At 39.9% G+C, this 21769-nt stretch overlaps 1 protein-coding gene across 1 annotated transcript in view; it reads left to right on the top strand.

Annotated features, from left to right (window-relative positions):
- Window positions 1-21769, top strand: part of LOC135984751 (ras-related protein Rab-10-like) — a 36038-nt gene that overhangs the window by 4184 nt on the left and 10085 nt on the right. Inside the window, exons 2-5 of the mRNA XM_065627243.1 lie at window positions 2478-2538; window positions 3626-3764; window positions 15465-15554; window positions 21193-21294. Coding sequence (XP_065483315.1) covers window positions 2478-2538; window positions 3626-3764; window positions 15465-15554; window positions 21193-21294 — 392 coding nt within the window. The remainder of the gene's footprint in view (window positions 1-2477; window positions 2539-3625; window positions 3765-15464; window positions 15555-21192; window positions 21295-21769) is intronic.

Raw genomic sequence — 21769 nt, 5'->3', positions numbered from 1 at the left:
CTCTAGTCCTGCTGGCCACACTATTTCTGATACAAGCCGGGATCCTTTGGCCTTCCCGTCCACCTGGGCACACTGCTGGCTCATGTTCACTCGGCTGTCAATCAACACCCCCAGATCCTTTTCCATCAGGCAGATTTTGGTGCTTTTTAGACGTAATCGTCTTTAAGGGACTTCAATCCTAGTATGGGCATATTTATTATTTGGAATATAAAGAAAAGAAATTAATCTCATGACTATAGACCTTGAAAATAACAACTAGAATTTGAACTTGTAGCCAGCATACCCCTTCTTGGTTTTATTTGACAGCTAAAAAGAAGCAGGTACAAGCTGTTGCATTCAAATAACATTTATCTCAAGAGTGGTAATCAATGCTCTCTTTGTTATGTTGATCGTGTTGTATAATACATGGACCTAAAAGCATCTGAAATCTGTGAGCTGTCTTTGGCATTGTATTTCTCATTTTTCTTCTGTGTCTTTCCAATTTGCTAAGTTTGCTGGAAATTTCATATAAATACATGAACAATTCATGCATGCAGAACATATTGACTTCTGTTTTTCACTAACATTCATTGACCTTTTAGGTCAATACATTTTGAAGTTGACTTAAGAAGTCAATAAGCCTTATTTTAATTTAGATTAAGTTTTAGTCTGATTCAGCACTCTGCTTCCCCTTTTATAAATTAAGAAAAAAAAAAGCTTATAACAATTTATTATTAAAATGTATGTCAAATAAGAAATGTTTCCTATAGGTTTGGGAATCCCTGGCTGGATTATATGTTTTTGCTGTATTCCCAACGCACCATTTGTAAGTGACATTCCAGCCTCCTGCTGCGTACTCTGTCCTTCTCAACTGCTCTAACATCAGTTGTAGGAACTGATACAGATAATTAAACAAAACCATGTGAATTTCGGGAGCAAATGTTTTCCATCACATTGGAATTTCACCTTACATGAGCAAATTTGACTGAAATTACATTTCCAGCTGACATTATTAATTCCATCAAGGAAGCTTCGCGTAATATTAATTACAGATATGAATTATATTATTTCATCTTTCCATTGGAGCTTCAATAAAAAATTATCAAGTGAAGGACATGATTATCATAATAATTTTAAAAATCCTCCTGAACTCTTTTACCACATACACACAAAAATGTGAATAGCAATGGAATCATGCATGTGAGAGCGTACATGTCAAAGTTATGTGCACAATACCTCCATCAGTGAAAAGGAGTGGAGCATTTCCTATACTGTATTTTTGGTTTACTGCCATGGATGCTTTCCTTTGATAAAGCAATTGGCAGACAGGTTCTTACAGAAATCAGTGCAGTTGTATTAACTTAATTTTTTTTTTCTTTTTTGATCTGTTTAGTTCTTTCAGATGGCATTACTACTGGTGAAAAGCCACTCTGAAGTCATGTTGTTTAGCCGTATTTTGACCTTATGGAATTTTGACCATGCAGTATGGCCAGCTGTCGTAATGTCACCTTCACTTAATGTAATTGACAAAAATAGCCTTATTGTTTTTCAGTGGGGATAAAAAAATGAGCAGATAAATCAAGTGGTATTTCAAATTTCAGCAATAAAGTAATTGGGGAAAAAAATGGTTAACTGTGAGGAAATGTCTCACTCTAAGATAGCAGCTGATAGCCGGCAGACTCTGATATTAAAGATTTGAGCTTCAACAACCCATAAATCCAGGTATCATCTATCGCATTTGGAATACTCATTTGATAATATAATAAAGGAAAACACTATAATTTATAAGGAAAGTATCTTTGAGGAAAGATCTGTAGTGTATGTAGAGACAACGTTCTGCAGTGATTTCAAGTGCTAGTGCTTGATTTTAGCATTAGCACTCTGGATGTGAGATACACGGTGATTAAGGCTGCAGAGACAATTCTCTTCGTTTTGCATCAAATCCAGTGTATGTTTATCTTTGCTTTTAACTAGTACAGCTAATTCCTGTTCATGTAACTCTAGATATTTATTTTTTTTTTTAGGGATTTGGAAGTGAGGACAGAAAAATGGTGTTGCATGTGCAACAGCTTTGTAAGCATTTCTACCTGCCCGCTCATAACTGCGATGCTGTTGTGATGAAACTGGGAACAACTGAAATCAATTTATTTGCCAAGTATTACTGTGCACAGGCCATGAAACTGCTGTCATGTCACTTGCCAATTCGTGGAAATATCTACATGTAGTTTCAGAGTATCTACACCTTTGTTTTGACCTGCCCCTCCATTGCTTTGTATTGTAATTGTGTGATGTACTGGCACATACTTGTTTTCACCATTGAATAATTTCCTTTTACAACTTTCGTCTTGAATGTGTATGATTGGCTAGTTGCTCTTTGTTTGATATAGTTCCTTTTCACTTTCTGTTCAAAGTTGCACGATAACTAGAGCTCAGAAACAATCTTCAAAGGGAATCCATGTTATTATGAGAAATGTTACAGATTTTCTTCTTTCTTCTAGGCATTGATTTTAAAGTAAAGCCAGTAACATTTAATGGTACAAGAGTGAAACTTCAAATATGGTAAGTTTTAATTTATACCACAAATGAGAGCCAACCAAATTACGTTACAGCATGAAAAATCTCATCTGCTTTGAATTGTGTGTCTTCCTAAAGTGCAGTTGTTCCTAATAGGTCATTTTAAAATTTGAATTTGGCCTAGGGGGGCATATTTTTTGCAGCAACTAATGTAAGTCAAAAAGAGGGTTGTCTCTAGGTTGCTTTAACAATAAAACTTGCAGCATACAAACATTGCAGATCTATGATCTGTATCAAGTATATTTAATTGTATAGAAACATTGAGGGAAGTGACAAAGCAAGAAAATTTTACATTTCATTACCATCAAATGCATGGTCAAAAGGCTCACTGAGAGAAAGCTAGTAAGATGAATCTTCAGAAACCTATGCTCTATTTTTTGTTTTTGAAGTCTTTCTAAAAGGTGTATGGGGTTACTGACAGACATCTCTCCAGGTATCCAGTATGAAGGTTGTTCAAATTTACCAATATTTTACTTCTCAAGGAGTAACTCTGTACATGAATTATCTTACCAATATTAATTCTGCTGTTACTCCATCTCAGGTTTTAATACAGAAGTCTTAGAGGATTGTTGACAGCTTTCTTAAGGCATAATTATGTGTAGGAATCTCTGCATCCCTGTATTTTATGGCTTTTTCCCAAAGCCTAACTTTTGTCTACACCAGCTTACTATCTGTGTCACAGTTTACAAAGGGCTTGTCAGAATATGGGATGTCATCTGATTTCTGCAATGCTTGTACTCCAGATTTTATTAATCACCAGAGGTGTACTGATCTTAATGATTATGTATATGAAGAAGCAACAGTGGACTTGAAGTTACACTCGGACTTCAACCACTGATTTAGCTTCCCTGGTATGGCTGTATTGTTCAGAATAAATTTCCAGTGTATTTCTTTCACTGCTGTATCTGGCACCCTGATTTTTTCATCCTTATCTTGCCTTGTTCCTTTCATGCTAGGGTACACCACTGAAAATTTGGACAATGCTCCTTAAAGTGTTTTTTCTTGGGAGTTCTGCAGTTTGACATCTTTTTTTTTTGTTCGCGTGTGTGTGATTTCTTACAATTTCTTTCAGGGATACTGCTGGCCAGGAACGATTCCATACACTCAGTACTAGCTATTTTCGTGGCGCACAAGGCTTTGTTCTTGTATATGACATCACAAATCTGGACAGTTTTCAAAGTGTAACAAGCTGGATGAGAGACATACATGAGGTAAATATATCTAACAGTGATTGAGCTCTTAATGAAAGTAGTTAATGAGTTACTGCAGTTAATGTTTTAAATGACTGCATGTGATTTATTCTTGTTCCTTGAGCTTTATGTTTCTAAACAGAATTCCTTACGTTTAGCACAGACACAGTATGATAGCAGGGTTACTGTTATCTGAAACTGGAATACAGTGTAGATTATCCAGGACGAGCCCATGATGATGCAGAAGTGTTTTCTGAAGTACTTTTAAAACACAGCTTCCAGTCCGGTTTTGCGCATGCCTAGTTGTGGTGCTGTTGTCACTGGTGTGGCTGCGCACAAGCCAGTCTCCGTGAGCTCATCCCAGGATTTTAATTGGCTTCCATGTTGAAGTTGTGTGATTTCCCTTTCCTAATTGCATTACTTTAGTGTTGTTACCTCATCCCAAGAATCAAAAGAAACAAATCCAATTAAACATCCTCTTTGTCCTCGCTGGATATTCCCGTTGAGAGAGTGTTTTCAAGAGAGAGGAACTGGGACGGGAAAGGGAGAATCCCTTTGTGGTGGCAGAGAGTTGTTTGGTTCGCTCAGCTGCTTGTGGTACTGCAGCCAGAAGCATGTGCTGTCGTGCAACAGAAGAAGTGATTCAACAGCCCATGGCTGCCAGACGGGGAGTATTCCCACCTCCCTTCCTGCTCCTGAACGTTGGCTCCCACTGTACTGCTTCTGGAGCTTGTCAGGGCCCTCTGGGGTTCACTCTGACTTTCTGACGTGGTAGAAAACTAATACGGCAAAACCAGTTGGATGGTTTTCTGCTCCATCAGTGAGTTTAAGAGGTTCATGGGAAGGTCTGACAGTTACTGGGGTTGGAGCAAGGTAAACAGGTAGGAGTAGGAAGGAGAAGAACATGTGAGGACACTGTGAGGGAGGAATGAGGGAGGCAGCAGTGGGTGAGTCCTTAGACATCTGGTCTTTCAGCTGCTTGTAACCCTGTACCCCAAGTCTTTATTGCTAGGTCTCTCTTGATGTGTTCTCTGTTAGGTAGAGACAAGTCAGTTTTAGAACAGAACGGTTCAGCTAGAAGGGACCTACAATGATCATCTAGTCCAGCTGCCTCACCACTCCAGGGCTGACCAAAAGTTAAAGCGTGTTGTTAAGGGCTTTGTCCAAATGCCTCTTAAACACGGACAGGCTTGGGGCATTGACAACCTCTCTAGGAAGCCTGTTCCAGTGTTTGACCACCCTCTTGGTAAAGAAATGCTTCCTAATATCCAGTCTGAACCTCCCATAGTGCAGCTTTGAGCCATTCCCACGTGTTGTATCGCTGGGTACCAGGGAGAGGAGCTCAGCACCTCCCTCCCCACTTCCATCCTCAGGAAGCTGCAGAGAGCAGTGAGATTGCCCTAAGCAGCAGCATGGTGTGTAGTTAGCACACTTGTGTAAGTTAGTATGCTTGTGTAAGAATCCAAGCGATTTGGTGCTCTTTGTTGATTAAAATCAAGTAAACATACAGGCAGTTTTTGTAATACTCTGTGAATTGGTAGGAATATTATATGATGGATGGAAGAATTCATCTTGGGAAAGCAGACTTGAAATAAAACCATTGAATGCATCCTTTTCTCTCTTCACAGCTACTGCGTATGGATGAATTAATGAACTACACATGGTCATATATCCAATAATATATATATAAGATACCTTATACTCTTGGTAAAACATTACATTTACATTACTTCAGTATTAAGAACATTACTATGGTGACCTAGTATATAATTGTCCTTGATCTTAGAGCCATCTTAAAAGTTTTAGTGACAGCAGAGCCTAACTTCACTAATGTGTCACAAAGGAGATTTGATGATACAATATTCTTACTGGCTTGTCTGCACACACTTCTGACTAACACACGTGTTTTATTACTCCATTAACGAAAGTGTGTGCCCTTCTCCTGTTAGGCAAACCAACAGAAGTCACAGAATCACAGAAGCTCAGAATGGTTGGAGTTGGAAGGGACCTTTGGAGATCACCTAGTCCAACCCACCTGCTAAAGCAGGTTCACCCAGAGTAGATTGCACAGGAATGTGTCCAGGCGGGGTTTGAATGTCTCCAGAGAAGGAGACTCCACAGCCTCTCTGGGCAGCCTGTTCCAGTGCTCTGGCACCCTCAAAGTAAAGAAGTTTCTCCTCATATTCAGATGGAACCTCCTATGCTTCAGTCTTTGCCTGTTGTCCCGCATTCTATCTTTGGGCACCACTAAAAGGAGTCTGATCCCATCCTCTTGACACCCACCCTTGAGATATTTATAAACAGCCTTCTCAGCCGTCTCTTCTCCAGGCTGAACAGACCCAGCTCTCTCAGTCTCTCTTCATGAGAAAGGTGTCCTAGGCCCCTAATCATCTCTGTAGCCTGCTGCTGGACTCCCTCCAGTAATTCCTTATCCTTCGTAGACTGGGGAGCCCAGAATTGGATGCAAATGTGACCTCACCAGGGTAGTCACAGCTAGATACACCGCTGGTCGTACAGCTTCATGGTTAGCTGAGATTTAACTCAGCATACGATAGGACAGTAGGTTTACTGTTATCTGAAGCTGAAAATGTAGATTATCCATATATATGGATAGGAGATTATGATCGGTCAGGAGATTATGATCTGGTGGCAATTACAGAGACATGGTGGGACAGCTCACATGACTGGAATGTGGTCATGGATGGCTATGCCCTTTTCAGGAAAGACAGGCCAGCCAAGCGTGGTGGTGGAGTTGCTCTTTATGTGAGAGAGCAACTGCAATGTATAGAGTACTGTCCAGGTGCGGTTGAGGAGCGAGTTGAGAGTCTGTGGGTGAGAATTAAGGGGCAGGCTGGCAGGGGTGACACTGTTGTGGGAGTCTATTACAGGCCACCAGATCAGGGTGAGGAAGTTGATGAGGCCTTCTATGGGCAGCTGAGCGTGGCCTCACAGTCACAGGCTCTGGTTGTTATGGGGGATTTTAACTACCCTGATGTTTGCTGGAAGGACTACTCAGCCAGCCAGCCTCAGTCTAGGAGGTTCCTCCAGTGCATTGACGATAACTTTCTCATGCAAATGGTGGAGGAGCCGACTAGAAGAGGTGCGCTGCTGGATCTCGTCCTCGCTAACAAGGAGGGTCTGGTTGAATCAGTAAAGGTGGGGGGCTGCCTTGGTTGCAGTGACCATGAGATGGTGGAGTTCAGAATCTCCTGTGGTGGGAGCAGAATACCGAGCAGAATTGCAACCCTGGACTTCAGCAGGGCCGACTTTGGCCTTTTCAAACAGTTGCTGGAGGGAATCCCGTGGGCAAGGCTGCTTGAAGGTAAAGGCGCCCAAGATAGTTGGTTAACTTTCAGGGACTGCTTCTACCAAGCTCAAGATCAGTGCATCCCGACGCGCAGGAAGTCAAGGAAGGGAGCCAGGAGACCTGCGTGGTTAAACAGGGAACTGCTGGGCAAACTCAAGTGGAAGAGGAGGGTTTACAAATCATGGAAGGAGGGGCTGGCCACTTGGGAAGAATATAAGGCTGTTGTCAGAGGATGTAGGGAGGCAACTAGGAAAGCTAAGGCCTCCTTAGAGTTAAACCTGGCGAGAGGGGTCAAGGACAACAGGAAGAGGTTCTTCAAATACATGGCAGATAAAACTAACACCAGAGGCAATGTAGGCCCACTGATGAACGGGGTGGGTGCCCTGGTGACAGAAGATACAGAGAAGGCAGAATTACTGAATGCCTTCTTTGTCTCTGTCTACTCTGCCGGAGGCTGTCCTGAGGAGCCCCGTACCCCTGAGGCCCCAGAGGAAGGCAGGGCAATGGAGGAGTCTGCCTCAGTTGATGAGGACTGGGTTAGGGAGCAATTAAGCAATCTGGACATCCATAAATCCATGGGTCCAGATGGGATGCACCCGCGGGTGCTGAGGGAGCTGGCTGAAGTCATTGCTGGACCGCTCTCCATCATCTTTGCCAAGTCTTGGGAAACGGGAGAGGTGCCTGAGGACTGGAGGAAAGCAAATGTCACTCCGGTCTTCAAAAAGGGCAAGAAGGAGGACCCAGGCAACTATAGACCGGTCAGCCTCACCTCCATCCCTGGGAAAGTGATGGAACACCTTATCCTTGGTGCCATCTTAAGACATATCAAGGATAAGAGGGTCATCAGGGACAGTCAACATGGCTTCACCAAGGGGAAGTCGTGTTTGACCAACCTCATAGCCTTTTATGAAGACGTAACAAGGTGGATTGACGATGGCAGAGCAGTGGATGTGGTCTACCTTGACTTCAGCAAAGCATTTGACACCGTCTCCCACAGCATCCTCACGGCAAAACTGAGGAAGTGTGGACTGGACGATCGGGTAGTGAGGTGGACTGCAAACTGGCTGAAGGAGAGAAGCCAGAGAGTTGTGATCAATGGGGCGGAGTCTGGTTGGAGGCCTGTATCTAGTGGAGTGCCTCAAGGGTCAGTTCTGGGACCAATACTGTTCAATATATTCATCAATGACTTGGATGAGGGAATTGAGTGTACTATCAGCAAGTTTGCTGATGACACCAAGCTGGGAGGAGTGGCTGACACGCCAGAAGGCTGTGCTGCCATCCAGCGAGATCTGGACAGGCTAGAGAGTTGGGCGGGGAAAAATTTAATGAAATATAACAAGGGGAAATGTAGAGTCTTGCATCTGGGCAGGAACAACCCCAGGTTCCAGTACAGGTTGGGGAATGACCTATTAGAGAGCAGTGTAGGGGAAAGAGACCTGGGGGTCCTGGTGGACAGCAGGATGACCATGAGCCAGCACTGTGCCCTTGTGGCCAAGAAGGCCAATGGCATCCTGGGGTGTATTAGAAGGGGGGTGGTTAGTAGGTCCAGAGAGGTTCTCCTTCCCCTCTACTCTGCCCTGGTGAGACCTCATCTGGAATATTGTGTCCAGTTCTGGGCCCCTCAGTTCAAGAAGGACAGGGAACTGCTGGAGAGAGTCCAGCGCAGGGCCACAAAGATGATTAAGGGAGTGGAGCATCTCCCTTATGAGGAAAGGCTGAGGGAGCTGGGTCTCTTTAGCTTGCAAAAGAGGAGACTGAGGGGTGACCTCATTAATGTTTATAAATATATAAAGGGCGGGTGTCACGAGGATGGAGCTAGGCTCTTCTCAGTGACAACCAACAGTAAGACAAGGGGTAATGGGTTCAAGCTGGAACACAAGAGGTTCCACTTAAATGTGAGAAGAAACTTCTTCTCAGTGAGGGTGACAGAGCACTGGAACAGGCTGCCCAGGGAGGTTGTGGATTCTCCTTCTCTGGAGACATTCAAAACCCGCCTGGACGCCTTCCTGTGTAACCTCACCTAAGTTTTCCTGCTCTGGCAGGGGGATTGGACTAGATGATCTTTTGAGGTCCCTTCCAATCCCTAACATTCTGTGATTCTGTGATTCTGTGATATCCATTTGTATATATATATGCAGATAGCTATCTATCTGTGTGTATAGATTTATATATAAAATACGGATCTGTCTCCACACTGCTTCCAAAGGGGTCATTTTGTCCTGTCATCTTTAATTAGATCAACAGGATGGTTGATTCAGTGGGCTACAATGGAGAACCATAAACACAATGAAAGTATCAGGACCGTATGGCTAGGCGGAAGGGAGGGATGTGACCAGCTCTAACAGCCATCATGCAGGCTTAGATCTGCTCAAATCAATCAGGAAATTACACCTATGCAAGCCTGTTTTCTGTTTGTGACACTTCAAAGCTTTCGTGTAAACATACTCAAGCTGTTAATATTTAGGCTGTTTAATTTTAACCCCTGAAGGTATTTTGTCAGTTTGAAGTGTAAAAAATGGAAAAATACTCAATTTAAAAGAATTTCTGGGAATGTAAATTGCATGATTGATTGTACTAATCTCAAAACTAGCAATTAGTGAGTGTTGTAATAGAGCTAGATAATAATAAAAAATTTAATTTGATCCTAGTGGGATATCAATTTCTGAAGTGTCTTGGTGAAAATATATGGGGCCATTTATTGCAAAAGAATTGTTTTTAAGCAATAGCTGTTAAAACACAGGACATTTCATGAAAATTAATTACTTACTGGAGGTTGGTGACGTTCTCTGCATTTGCTTTGGTCTGTGAATGCAAACCAGTATTTAATTGCCCACCAATGCCCAGTATCAAAGTGGCTGTTGCCACAGCACCCTTTAAAATATGCAAGTGTAGAAAAATTAAATAAAATTAAAAAGAGAAACAGATACAGGTTTCATTAAACACCAGACTAATAGGTAACGTAGAGTTCGTGCCTGAACCAAACAGGATTTTTTGAGACAATTCAGTTATTAAATTATGCTCTTGTTTTTAATTCTTTGTACATAGAGATTTTAAACAGAAAGTTTTAAAAAAAATCTATTCAGTGTACTACACTATTTTTACAACAATTAAAATAACAATCTAAGCGATTTAGCATTCCTAAAAACTCCATTGATTTTTATAAAACCCGGCCAGTCAGTGCTATTACAATCAGATTACCAGTAATGTTCTCATTGTATTTCAATTACTTTAAGTGTGTAATACAGCAACTTTCCTATTAAAAATGAATTATTGTTCAAGCAAGTTCAAGACACAAATATGCTGCCATATCTGTATTGTTGTAAAATTTGTATTCAGAACTGGAGGATACTAAGTAACATGACTGTACTTAAAAAGCTTACTAGAAAAATATGCTTGCAGATTAATATCTCAGGATATTATTGGCAAATCCAGTACAGGTATATTGGATTTGTAATGCACTCATTAGGAGCATGATAATTGCAGGAAAATTACTTTAGAACCTGAAACCATTCTTTATTTGTAGGGCTGTGGTCATGTCTAATATATTAAGGTGTTGCTCCTGTCTGCTGACATGGCTTTTAGCTATTGTGTGCAGCTGTTCTGAAATGCTGACTTTGTTTGGCCTTTAAAAATTAAATGCAAGTAACTATGTACCAAATCCGTTTGCAGAAACTGTTCTTTCCAGGGTATTTTGAACAAGATTCCAACTAACATATTGGTAAAAAGTTCCTTACCGTAGAGAGGTCAGATGCTCAAAGAGGTGCCCAGAAAGGATCTGGAGATACTTAAAACTTGATTCAACAGGGCCTTGAGCAACAGGACCCGACTTTGAAGTTGGCACATCTTCAAGCAGGGGGTTAGACCAGATACTTCCAGAAGTCCTTGCCAACCTAAATCACTCAATGATTCACGCGTGGCATCTGGGTCTCCAAAAACTTTTGACAATGATGGTAGGTACTAGTTTTCTTTTAAATACATCAGACTGGTTTTCATTGTGCTAGTCGCCTGGTGTGGCCATGAACCATAGCCAGTTCCTAACAATTATCTCTGTGCTGGCAATTCCCTGCTAGCACAGAATTTTCTGCATGGAGAAGATAATTTCATTTTCTCATGCAATAGAAAGTCTTGGTGACATAATTTAGTGTTCTTGGTGTACATTAACTTTCTCTTTGTACTACCTGAAGAAGTGATCCCACAGCCAGGGTATGAAATGTATGTGGGTGTGTTGGGTTACTGCTGTTTTTGCAGTGTGCCTTTTTCCGATTCTGTTCATCTGATGCATCTGAGAGTTGGGATACTGGACTGTCTTTTGGTGGTTCTGCATCATACTTAAATAAAAGCAGCACAGCAAACTGCTTTACAAATATAAGTTAGTTTGATTTCACGCTCTTCTGAGCTTTTCTTCCTCAGATGGGAAAGCTGGATCTAATTGTTCCAGTTCATAGATGGGTTTGTTGTTATGGCTTTGATTAGAACTGAAAATTCTTGTTCTTGTCACTTTACTAAATTGGTTTATCTCTAATTCCAGATTGGTTTCAGGATAAATTGCTTTATATCTAGTCATGTCTAAGTTTGCTAATAGGCAAACAAATTCTATCATTCATTTATTTCCACTGAAATCCTGGAAACTAGGCACTTGTGGCTGAGGTCATAAGGTGACGCTTAAAATCTATCTGGAAAGAGTCATGTATGGGAATCATAATATGAACAGTGCCCATGCGATGCTGTCAGAGACTGAGGACAATGTATTCCCAACAAATTACTCTTCATTAATGTTATACAAAGGGTAAGTTTCTAGTGTCATTGCCTAGTGAGTAGGAAGAAGAAACTTCCCAGCATTATGGCCTTTCCCAGGTCTGCCTTCATCCTGCTGCATGACCATGTGTATCCTCTTCAGATCTGAAAAATTATGTTAATGCTACATTTCTTTGTCAAAAACTAACTAATTAAGTGTTACCATAGTGTATTTGTCAGGTGTGGGCTCTCAATTTCACTGTTTGGACCTCCAAACAAACTTCTGTTCCCTCTTCAAACCATAATCAATGAGCATCAAAATCATGCAGCCCTGCACAGCTGCACCCTGGAAATGTGGTGGAGGGACAAGTCGGTGATTCTGTAAGATCTCCCACTGGATAGATGGCTTTATGCAACAAGAAGTCTGGATGAGCTGGTCATCACAGTCAGTTTGCTGCAGGGGAGGCTGAGGACAGCCGTGCATGGTAGGGTCTGTGCTCACCGTTTAAAAAGTGAAGGGATAGTTTTTTCCAATAACCTGTAGGTACAAATGTGACGTTGTTCTCTTTTAATAAAGGTGTCCATGCTGCTTTTGATACTTGCATGAATTTACATCACTTCTGTGAAATAGTTTCCTGGCAAAATGAGAACACCTGCAGAAAAACAGACCTAACACTTAGAAGAAAAAAAAAATACATACAATAGAGATGAGCAAGATATTTTTCCTTTTTGCATTTTTGATTTCTGTATTGATAGCCACATAGTTAAGCAGTGAGGCGGGTGTTTATTTCCCTGGCTAGGTGCACAGGCTGGGTGAAAGCTGAGCAGCCGGGTAAGTAGTGAAGGGCAGGGATGGGCGGCTCCTGTCAGTGGGCTGCTGCAGCACACCGTGCTGCTGTGGTGGGACACGCCAGTGTTCTGCTCCTGTCAGTGGCATCGCTGCATTTGGGGCTCTGCGGCTGCCCCCTCCTGTGGCCTCTGGTCTCGGCAGCTGGGTTCCTGCCACTGCTGATCCAGCTGCTGGGGAATCCAGTGGAGGTAAAAAACCTTTTTGCTGAAACCTGGTGACTCCAAGCTCTGCCAAACGCTTCAAAAAACTTGGTCAGTCTCAATAAATCTCTCGACTCCAATTTTTTGAGAGAAATATAGTGTTGATATTTCCTTTTTGGATTTTTTTTTTAAAAATAGGCTAGGTTTTCTCCAAGTTCAGATTATTTTTATTTTAAGTTTTAGTAAAATGTGAACTTTGAAATGTTAAAACCAGAAGAAAAACTGAGGAGAGTGAACAAAAAATCCGGACATATTTTTGAGATACCAAAGCAAAACACTTTTTTTTTTTTACTTTGCAAAAAAATGTTTTTTGTTTTTCATTTTTTGCCTTGATGAAATTTGTAATAGTATTTTTCCATGACATAGGAAAAAAAAAAGTTTCCTGACTCTATTAGCTTAGTCAGTGCTAACTTGCATAATAGCATCTTAACAACTGTAAAATAACCATCCGCTTTTTAGCTATAGATTTTGCATTTGGAAAGCTTATTCCTGAGCTATAAATAAAAGAGGATGGAAATACACAGTGAGTTTTTGGAAGCACTGAAGAGCCGTATTTTTGGCCAATTGAAATCACTGTACCTCTGCAGTTTTTATGCCAGCTGAGCACATGGTCAAACTTCTGCCTAGTCATATTGACTTAGTTTTTTAAGACTTCATAATCAGTTTTCAGAATTTAAAACAGACATCATTTTGGTGTATAGTCTTTAGTTTTCTAATAGCAAGAAGCTCCAAGATATCTTTAAAAAGGAAGCACTTTCAGTGCTTTGGTAGAGGGTCCAGTCAAATTTCAAATACATTATTACATTATATGGATGCAGAAATAATAGTTATTTGCCAAAGTAAATATTAGTGATTGGTAATACTGATAAATGCTGAAAGACCTTGTACCTCTAGCCTTCTTTAAATTTTGTTGTTATTTGAAGCTGTTTAGAAAGAACTTTCCTATTGCAAAAATGGGTGCTGTTTGTACAGAAATGAAGTTACAGAATGAATGTCATGGTTTTGTACGTACAGTGTGCAAGTATTTCCCTTTGACCTTTTACTTCAGAGCAAAATCAAATGTCACTTGTAAAACCTTCAGCTGCATACAGTCTTCTTCCAAATAAAAAGCTGACTATGTGATGAGATTAAATAGTCTATTTACCCTATTTTAGAGGCTGATGTATGTGAGTTTATGTAGGAGAGCCATTGACCTTAATGAGTAAAGCCGCAACACGTTCTGAAACAGCCAACATTTTGGTCTATTAATCCAGATTAAATTGATTCATTTGTACTCTTATGTTGAGCTTACTTCATTTTAATACTACATTATCTTGAACATCAGCTGTGGGTATGAAATGAGATTAGCTGACTCTAAAATGAGAGTGGATTAAAAAAAATGAAATAGTGTTCCTTAATAATAAATTGTGCCTACTGCTGTACTATTCAATTGAGACAACTTAGTTGTAAAAGTGCAAATAAACTGAAAATAATTATTCTCTCATCCTTTAATGAATAGAGGTTTTTTCTTTGCATTTCTCTGAAAGGAGGGGTGTGTGTCCATGTGCATGTGTGTGAGCTCCAGGGAAGAGGATCGTGCTTGATTTTTGTCTATGATAAAGTTATAAAATTAAGACTTTGACAGAGCTCAGAGATTTCATCAGTGTCCCTGCAGAGAGAGCTGCAGCCTGAGACCAGGGTTTTTTTGAGTCATCAGAGAAGCTGTGTGAACATGTATAATACTTTCAGAATATAAGCCATGAGATAGATCATGTTAGCTTTAATTGTCTCTAGATTGACACCCTCAGGTTCCTCCATTTAATCATCAACAGTAGTTTTAAATATTGTTTTCACAACAAATGTCAGTTTTCAAATTCCACATGCTGTTACAGAACTGTTCCCTTTCCTTGTCATTATTCCAGACATGTATAGTTACAATGGTTTATCTTAAAATAACACTGATATAAAGCACCCAGTGAATTTCAGTCATCATGTACATAACTGGATTAGTGGAACGAAGGATGGAGACAAGGTCAAAAAGCTAGATTTTTCTTCCTTTTGAAATCAATGAGCTTTTAAAATTTTATTTCATTAAAAATCTATTGCCTTCTTCCAAGTGTCTTGGAATAATCGAACTTTTATGTTGAGTTTGAACACTTTGAATCTAATTTTACTGTCTGTGTGCAGAAGTGAAGCACAAAGAGGTGCTCTTTCAGGTGCAGCAAATTCCTTCCTTTTTGCTTGTGAGTGCTGGATGTAGACCAGACTAATATGCTAATCCACAAACCCATTACTTTAGGGAGGGCAGTGCCTGTGAATTTCGGGGCATTTCCAGTCACTTTAAAGCCTGAAGATGAAGCATTCATCAGAAGATGGTGCCCATGCACCATATACTTTATATCTTATGAAAGGGGTTGCAAATCATGCCCTGCACTCGTAGGCATCTTTTTTTTTCTACTCTTTGCAATCTTGCTGTTTTCCAATCCCAGCAACTGATGGAAAATACTTCCACAGATGAAAAGGTCGGGACAGAATTCAGCCTTTACTTTCAAGGAAATAGTGTTGAAGGTTAGTGTGAGCTGAAGGTGAAGGGCTTTTGTTATTTGCTTTTCTTCTTACTTGATACTTTATTAATGCTGGTTCTTTTTTAGAAAGCAGGCGATGAAGTGGACGTTATACTGTTGGGCAACAAGTGTGATAAGGAGCCAGAACGTGTAGTTCCAAAACAGAAAGGAGAAAAGGTATCATTGGTACTTTCTCTGGGTTCTCCTAAGTTCCTTGGTATGTGACTGTAAGAATTTAAAAAAATTCTATTAGGAATTGCTTCAGAAGAAAGGTAGTGGAGTTCTGGAGTGTAGTGGGGGTTTTTGTTTGGTTGGTTTGTTTTGGTGGTTTCTTTGTTTGTTTGGTTGTGGGTGGTTTTTTTTGTTTGTTTGTTTGGTTTGGTTTGTGTTTTGGGTTTTTTGGGGTGGTGGTGGTTGTTTTTTGGGTGTCTTTGTTTTGTGTTTTGGTTTTTGGTTTGTTTGTTTGTTTCATTTTTTTTTTTAACATGTGAGCAGAAATACATTAAGTAACTCCTAGCTGATCTCCTTAGAATACTGATTTTTATTTTAAAGGTTTAAATGTATTTTAAAAGTTTTAGGTGTTATGATAGAAATCTTATATTTTGAATTAAAACTAAAAATATTTTAGAATCTGTATTTTCAGAGTACTGTTTTATTGTGAAATACTACAATGTAATACATAATACATTCTGCCTAATTTTTCTGGTACCACCCATCAATGATTTTTTTGCAACAGCCTGACTATAAAGGACTGTTCTGGCAGCCTGTGCACAGTGATCTGTGTTGTCTGTGAACAGCCCTAAATAATACTGGACAGATACATTTAGGATACATCCAGCTCCCCTAGATCTAACTGTGTATGTGTCATGCAGCTGTTTTAAAGACTATGGCAAATTGCATTCGCTGGGAACCAATGAGGAAATCCAGGAGCCATCATGCTATGGCAGAAGAAATTGTGATAATGACTAAATGTCGCAGGAGAGCGTGTCCTATATACCAGTAAATTTTGCAGGTGGAAACTGTGTGCATCTGTTGTCTGGAACTTGAAATGAGCCCTTCTATTACGCTTTCGGGCATGGAGAGTCAGGCAGGATGTCTTGTGTTTTACGAAAAGAACACTGATAGTTTCTTGCTAATTATCTAACCTCAGATTAGGGAACTTTAAAAAATAACATCGCCTTTTCAACAGCATTACAAATGGAATCTTTTGAAAGTTCATTGTTCATATGCAAGACACTTTCAATGTTAATGTGCTATATCTGTGTACAAGGAATAAGGTGCTGAAAAATAGCGTATACTCTCACTCAAAGAATGCACTGTCAGAAATCTAGAGAGTCACTGGATGCATGTGCACAAGAGGGCAGTAGCAGGGTTTTGCATATGGTATTAACTGTGACATTTTCTGACTTCTATGTACTTACCCATGCAATCGAAATTTGTCTAAGGCAGTATTTTTTTTCAGAAACAAATCATTACATCCACACCAATGAGTCTGCTTTCTAGATTTCTCCTGTATTTTGAGGCAAGGCAACTCTTCAGTTATACTATTTATTTTTCTTAATGTGATTTACAAATGCTAAAGAATCTGATGGAACCAGCTGGAGAAAGATGCCATTATCAGAGAGCTAAGAGAGGAAAATAGTTTGATACTAACTCTGCCACATTGTAATTCATACTTACGTATTTCATATTAATTACCCTGTGAGTATGAGCTGTAAGTGGTGTTCTGTTCAGAGTCTTGCAGGAAAAGCCCCTAGACTCCCTGGGAATCTCATCATCTATGTTGGCATTTTTGTAACAGTCTGTCGTAAATAAGTGGCCATTTTATGCCACTTTATAGACTAATTTAGTGCTGGAAAAATTGGTTTGTAATTATATAATTTTGATCACTCAGAAATGGATATATTTAATTTTACTACTATGAAGTATTTTCTTGTATTAATAGTTTTTCATTCACTTTGAGAAAAGTTTGAACTCAACCTTCTTGAGCTCCTCCTTTCCCCTCCACCAAAAACATTATTTTTTTCTCTGAAAAATAAACTGTTGGAGATTATATGACTTGGTAGAATGTGGCCGTTTTTCTCCTATCAAATCTTTCTAAAAGAGAGGGCCAAGCAGAATATTTTTCCTTTTTTTTTGGTTGTGCTATCTTCGCTTGCCTGACTTCAAAGCTGATTTTACAGGTACAATACAAATGAAAAAAATGTTCTGCACAGTTGTAGGAATATTTCAGATACATCTATCTGATACAACACTAAGAAACTGTAGCAGCACATTGCTAGCAAGTAGTATATTTTGAGTCAAATGAATGATTGGAATTAAATTTCACCTTGGAAGAGGTGTGGCATTACTTATTTTGTTATTTTAAGTAAGATGTGAGCTTATTTCACATAAGATGTCCAAATTGTTCTCAAGGATAATATAAAACGTTTCCCAGTAGCATAATTCCCATAGATTTGTAAATGTATTTAGGTATTTTATTTATGGATCTATTCAAGATGCTCCCAAAGGCAAAAAAAAGTAATTATTTTAATGTGCCGTTCTAGTTTCTTTATGAAGGTAAGTAGCCGAAGCCATGTGCATACTTCTAATTGTGCTTTAACACTGGACTGTTGTGGGCTTTTTTTTTCCTCCATCTAGCTACATTTTTAGAGGACTTGCTTGTCACATTACTTACTAGTATGCAAGGTGAATTGGAATAATATATACATTAATCTTCTTTAACTAATATTGCGCACATACAGAGAAAATTGGGATGCATTGATAGGTGTAGTAGGCAATGTAGTAACATGATACAGAGAAGTCTGAAGGACTCAAGGTTTATTTTATTATTTTTATTTTATGTATTTATTTTATTGTTTTTATTTTTATTTTGCATTAATCTTCACAGATGGAGCTCACTCCCAGACCGCTGCATGTACTGGCATGGTCTGGGAAGGAGCAGGTCAGGCAGCAGTGGGAAAGCATTGGATTAGAAAGTGCTTAGGGAAGTTGGATGCATCCATAGACATGAGGAAGTTCACCCAAGTGTGTTGAAATAGCTGGGCACAGTGACTGGGGCCACTGTCAGTCAACTCTGAATAATCGTGGTGGTTGGGAGAGATCCTTGTTGACTAGAAGGTGCCAGCATGACACCTGTCCTTAACAAAGGCAGGGAAGAGGGTTTGAGGAGCTATAGTCAGTCACCCATGCTTCAGTCAGTGGAAGGATCATGGGGCATGTTGTCATGAAATCCATTTCCAAGGACGTAGAGGACACAAAGATAATCTGGAATAGTCAAGAGGGCAAATTGTGCTTCACCACCCTAGTTGCATTCTGCAATGCCAGGAAGTGACTCAAGGGAATAGTGATGTTTGTGATGTATCTTGATTTTAACAAGGCTTTTGTCACCCTCTCCTATGGCATCCTCACCTGGAAGCTAGGAAGTGTGGGCTGGACAAGTGGACCATTAGATGCACTGAAAATTGACTGGACTGCCAGAGGCAAAGGGTAGTGATTGAAGGCTGTGTGTCTGGTTTTTGGGTAGTAATGAGCAGAGGACATCATGGGTGTCAAGTGGGGCTCATGTTGTTCAACATCTTCATCAGTGATCTGGCTGATGATACAAGGAGACTAGCATGTGACATGAGGTGGAGGGATGTGACTGGCACACCAAATGGGAGAACACTGATTCTGTGGGACCTTGATAAACTTGAGGAGTGGGCCAACGGAAACACCGTGAAATTCAGTAAGAAGTGCAAAGATTTACACCTGGGATGGAGTTATCCCTGGCATGGGTCACTGTCCTGCTGCACAGGACCAGTGGATTACAATGGACACCAGCTTGAATACGAGTCAACGGTGTTCTCTCATTGCTTAAGAGCATGCTGGGCTGCATTAGAAGGATAATGGACTGTAGATGTGGGAGATTATTACCCCCCTACTTAGTGCTGGCAAATCCATATGGAATATTGTGTCCAGCTTTGGCTTTCCCATTGCAAGAAGGGTGTTGAGAAACTGCAGAGTGTCCAGCAGACAGCTGCAAAGATGACTGGGGTCTAGTACTGGTAATCCATGAGGAGAACTGGGGGAACTGAGTGGAGGGAAGGCTGAGGAGCAGTTATTGGTCTAGAGCAATTGAAGTGTCTCTTCTCTGTAGAGACAAATCATAAAGCAAGGGGCAGCAGACAAGTCCTGGCTTGGGAGGTTCAGCCATGACAGAGGATCCCATAAAGGTTATAGAATCTCCATCATTGGCGGGTTTCAAGACTCGGGTAGGCAAAGTCATGGCTGACCCCATATTGTCTGGACAGTAGTTCCATTTCAAGAGGGGTTATATTTCCAAATGTTTTCTGTGATTCCATGATTAAAACGATTTGTTTTCATCAGATTTTGTACATAGGTAGCCTCTAGGAATCTGTTACATGACACAAGGAAGAAAAAAGTATTTATTAGTAAATTCTGTGTACATTACAAGCTGCCAACCAGTCTTCTCCACTTTATTAGCCCAGTATTTTTTATTACCTGTATTTTTCTTTATGAACCATTATGCATCATTGTTTTGCACTGGCACTTGCCAATAGTCCAATGATCTTAACTTTCCATAACAAGTTGCTGCAGTACCGAAAACAGGTCATAGCAGTCAGCTGGAGTTTTAGAATCTCTTATGAAGGTGTCTGCTTTAAGAAACAGTCCAGATCTCATCTTGATTTTTGAAATTGCATTTTCTTTCAGCATTTTGGAAAAGAAACCATTGTGCTTACTTTCAATCTACCTTTAATATAATCTTTATTATATTTTGACCAAAACTTTGAAGTCCAGTTCTTGTACCTTCATGCCTGATTTTGGAATTTTGTTATTTCTAGAGCTCATTGAAAGCAAACATAACTGCCGACATTAGACTTTTTATCCTAATGGAGAGCCTTCCAAATAAGTCATTAAGTGGTCAGTAATTACAGGATTTTCTGTACAATATAAGCAGTATTTTCTTTGCCTGGGATTGTCTTCTCCAGATGTGTACTGAGAAGGAATCCATTGCAAAGGGAATAAATAGACTCTTCTGCTATGTTCTTCTGTCAGATACTATTCCCACGTTGGCCCCCTACCTTGGGAGGCAATGATGCAACTGGTTTTCTCCATATATTTTACTGTATAAATTAGAAAAAGTTTAGGGCCTTAAAAAGCTATGATTTTTTTTTCTCATGCCAATATATCTCCAAGCTGTCTGTAATAGAAATTCACTGGAAATAAGAGAACATGAATAAATAAAATAAAATCAACCAATGTAAAGTGTATGCTGCCCTTTTCTTCCAAGTATTTTCTCTCTTCTCCTGCTACCAAAATATGTTTTCACATATGTATCTGTTATTTGCTTGCCTATTATCATTGTGCTTCTCTCTCTCTGGTAAAAAGGAGCATCTCTTTTTTTTTATGTTTCATCACGCCTCTCTTTCTACAGTTTTTGTCATATTTTTATCTATTATTTTCTGCAGGCACTCCATTAGTTTTCTCTGAATAATTGCCTAGGAGACAGTTAATTTTCCAAATAAAACATTGAGAACAGACCCACTAGAGTTTATTCTTCTTATTTGCAAGTAAAGATAGATTAAAAAAGCCGTTTTGAAAATGCAAAAAATTAAGAAGAATGTTGTAAGAGTTACCTCAATTTTATAAACTGAGGATAAATATAGAGTACTTTACTGAGCTGACATTTACTAAATCAGTGTTTATATAGCATGTTAGAAGCTGTCCACCTTCATCTCTCTTGCTATTAGTATTAGGAAGTGGGTTTTTTTCCTGAAGACTGTTCATCCCATTGCCTACGTTTGTTTTTCAGCTTGCTTGGGAACATGGAATACCCTTTTTTGAAACCAGTGCTAGAGATAATGTGAACATTGAGGATGCATTCACAATCTTGACTAAGGAAATACTGGAAAAGGTAGGCTCCTTTTCTGAGTAGAAAGAAAATGAGAGATTTTTCTTGGCAGATTGGGTAGACGAGGTTGTAAATACAGAAGAGGTTTAGCAAAGCACAGGCAATGTTGGTTTTGCATCATGTAGTTAATGTTTTGAGGACATCCTGTAGCTGTAGACATAGAGGAGGAACGCGGGAGAGAAGAATTGTGGGAGAAGAGAACAACAGAATTGGGGAGCAGGTAAAATACAGTTCAGAGAGAAGGTGAAAATTCAGGAAAATTGCATTTGTGACTTTCCTTCCCATGCTTTTCTTCAAGGGACAGGTTAGCAACTCTAGAGGTGTTCCACTTCTGTGCCAGAAATTCCCTTTTACGTAGGTTTCTGCAGAGCATGCACACTGTGAAGATGCTACATGCTGGTGGAACGAGTGGACCTTTTATGTTCAGCAGTCAAATGCTTTATCCAAAGTTCATAGTTGTTTGTTTGGATGATTTACA

The sequence above is a fragment of the Caloenas nicobarica genome, chromosome 2 (assembly GCF_036013445.1).
Source record: "Caloenas nicobarica isolate bCalNic1 chromosome 2, bCalNic1.hap1, whole genome shotgun sequence".
NCBI lineage: Eukaryota > Metazoa > Chordata > Aves > Columbiformes > Columbidae > Caloenas > Caloenas nicobarica.
The sequence above is the reverse complement of the archived record's forward strand: the minus strand, read 5'-3'. Positions and strand labels throughout refer to the sequence as shown.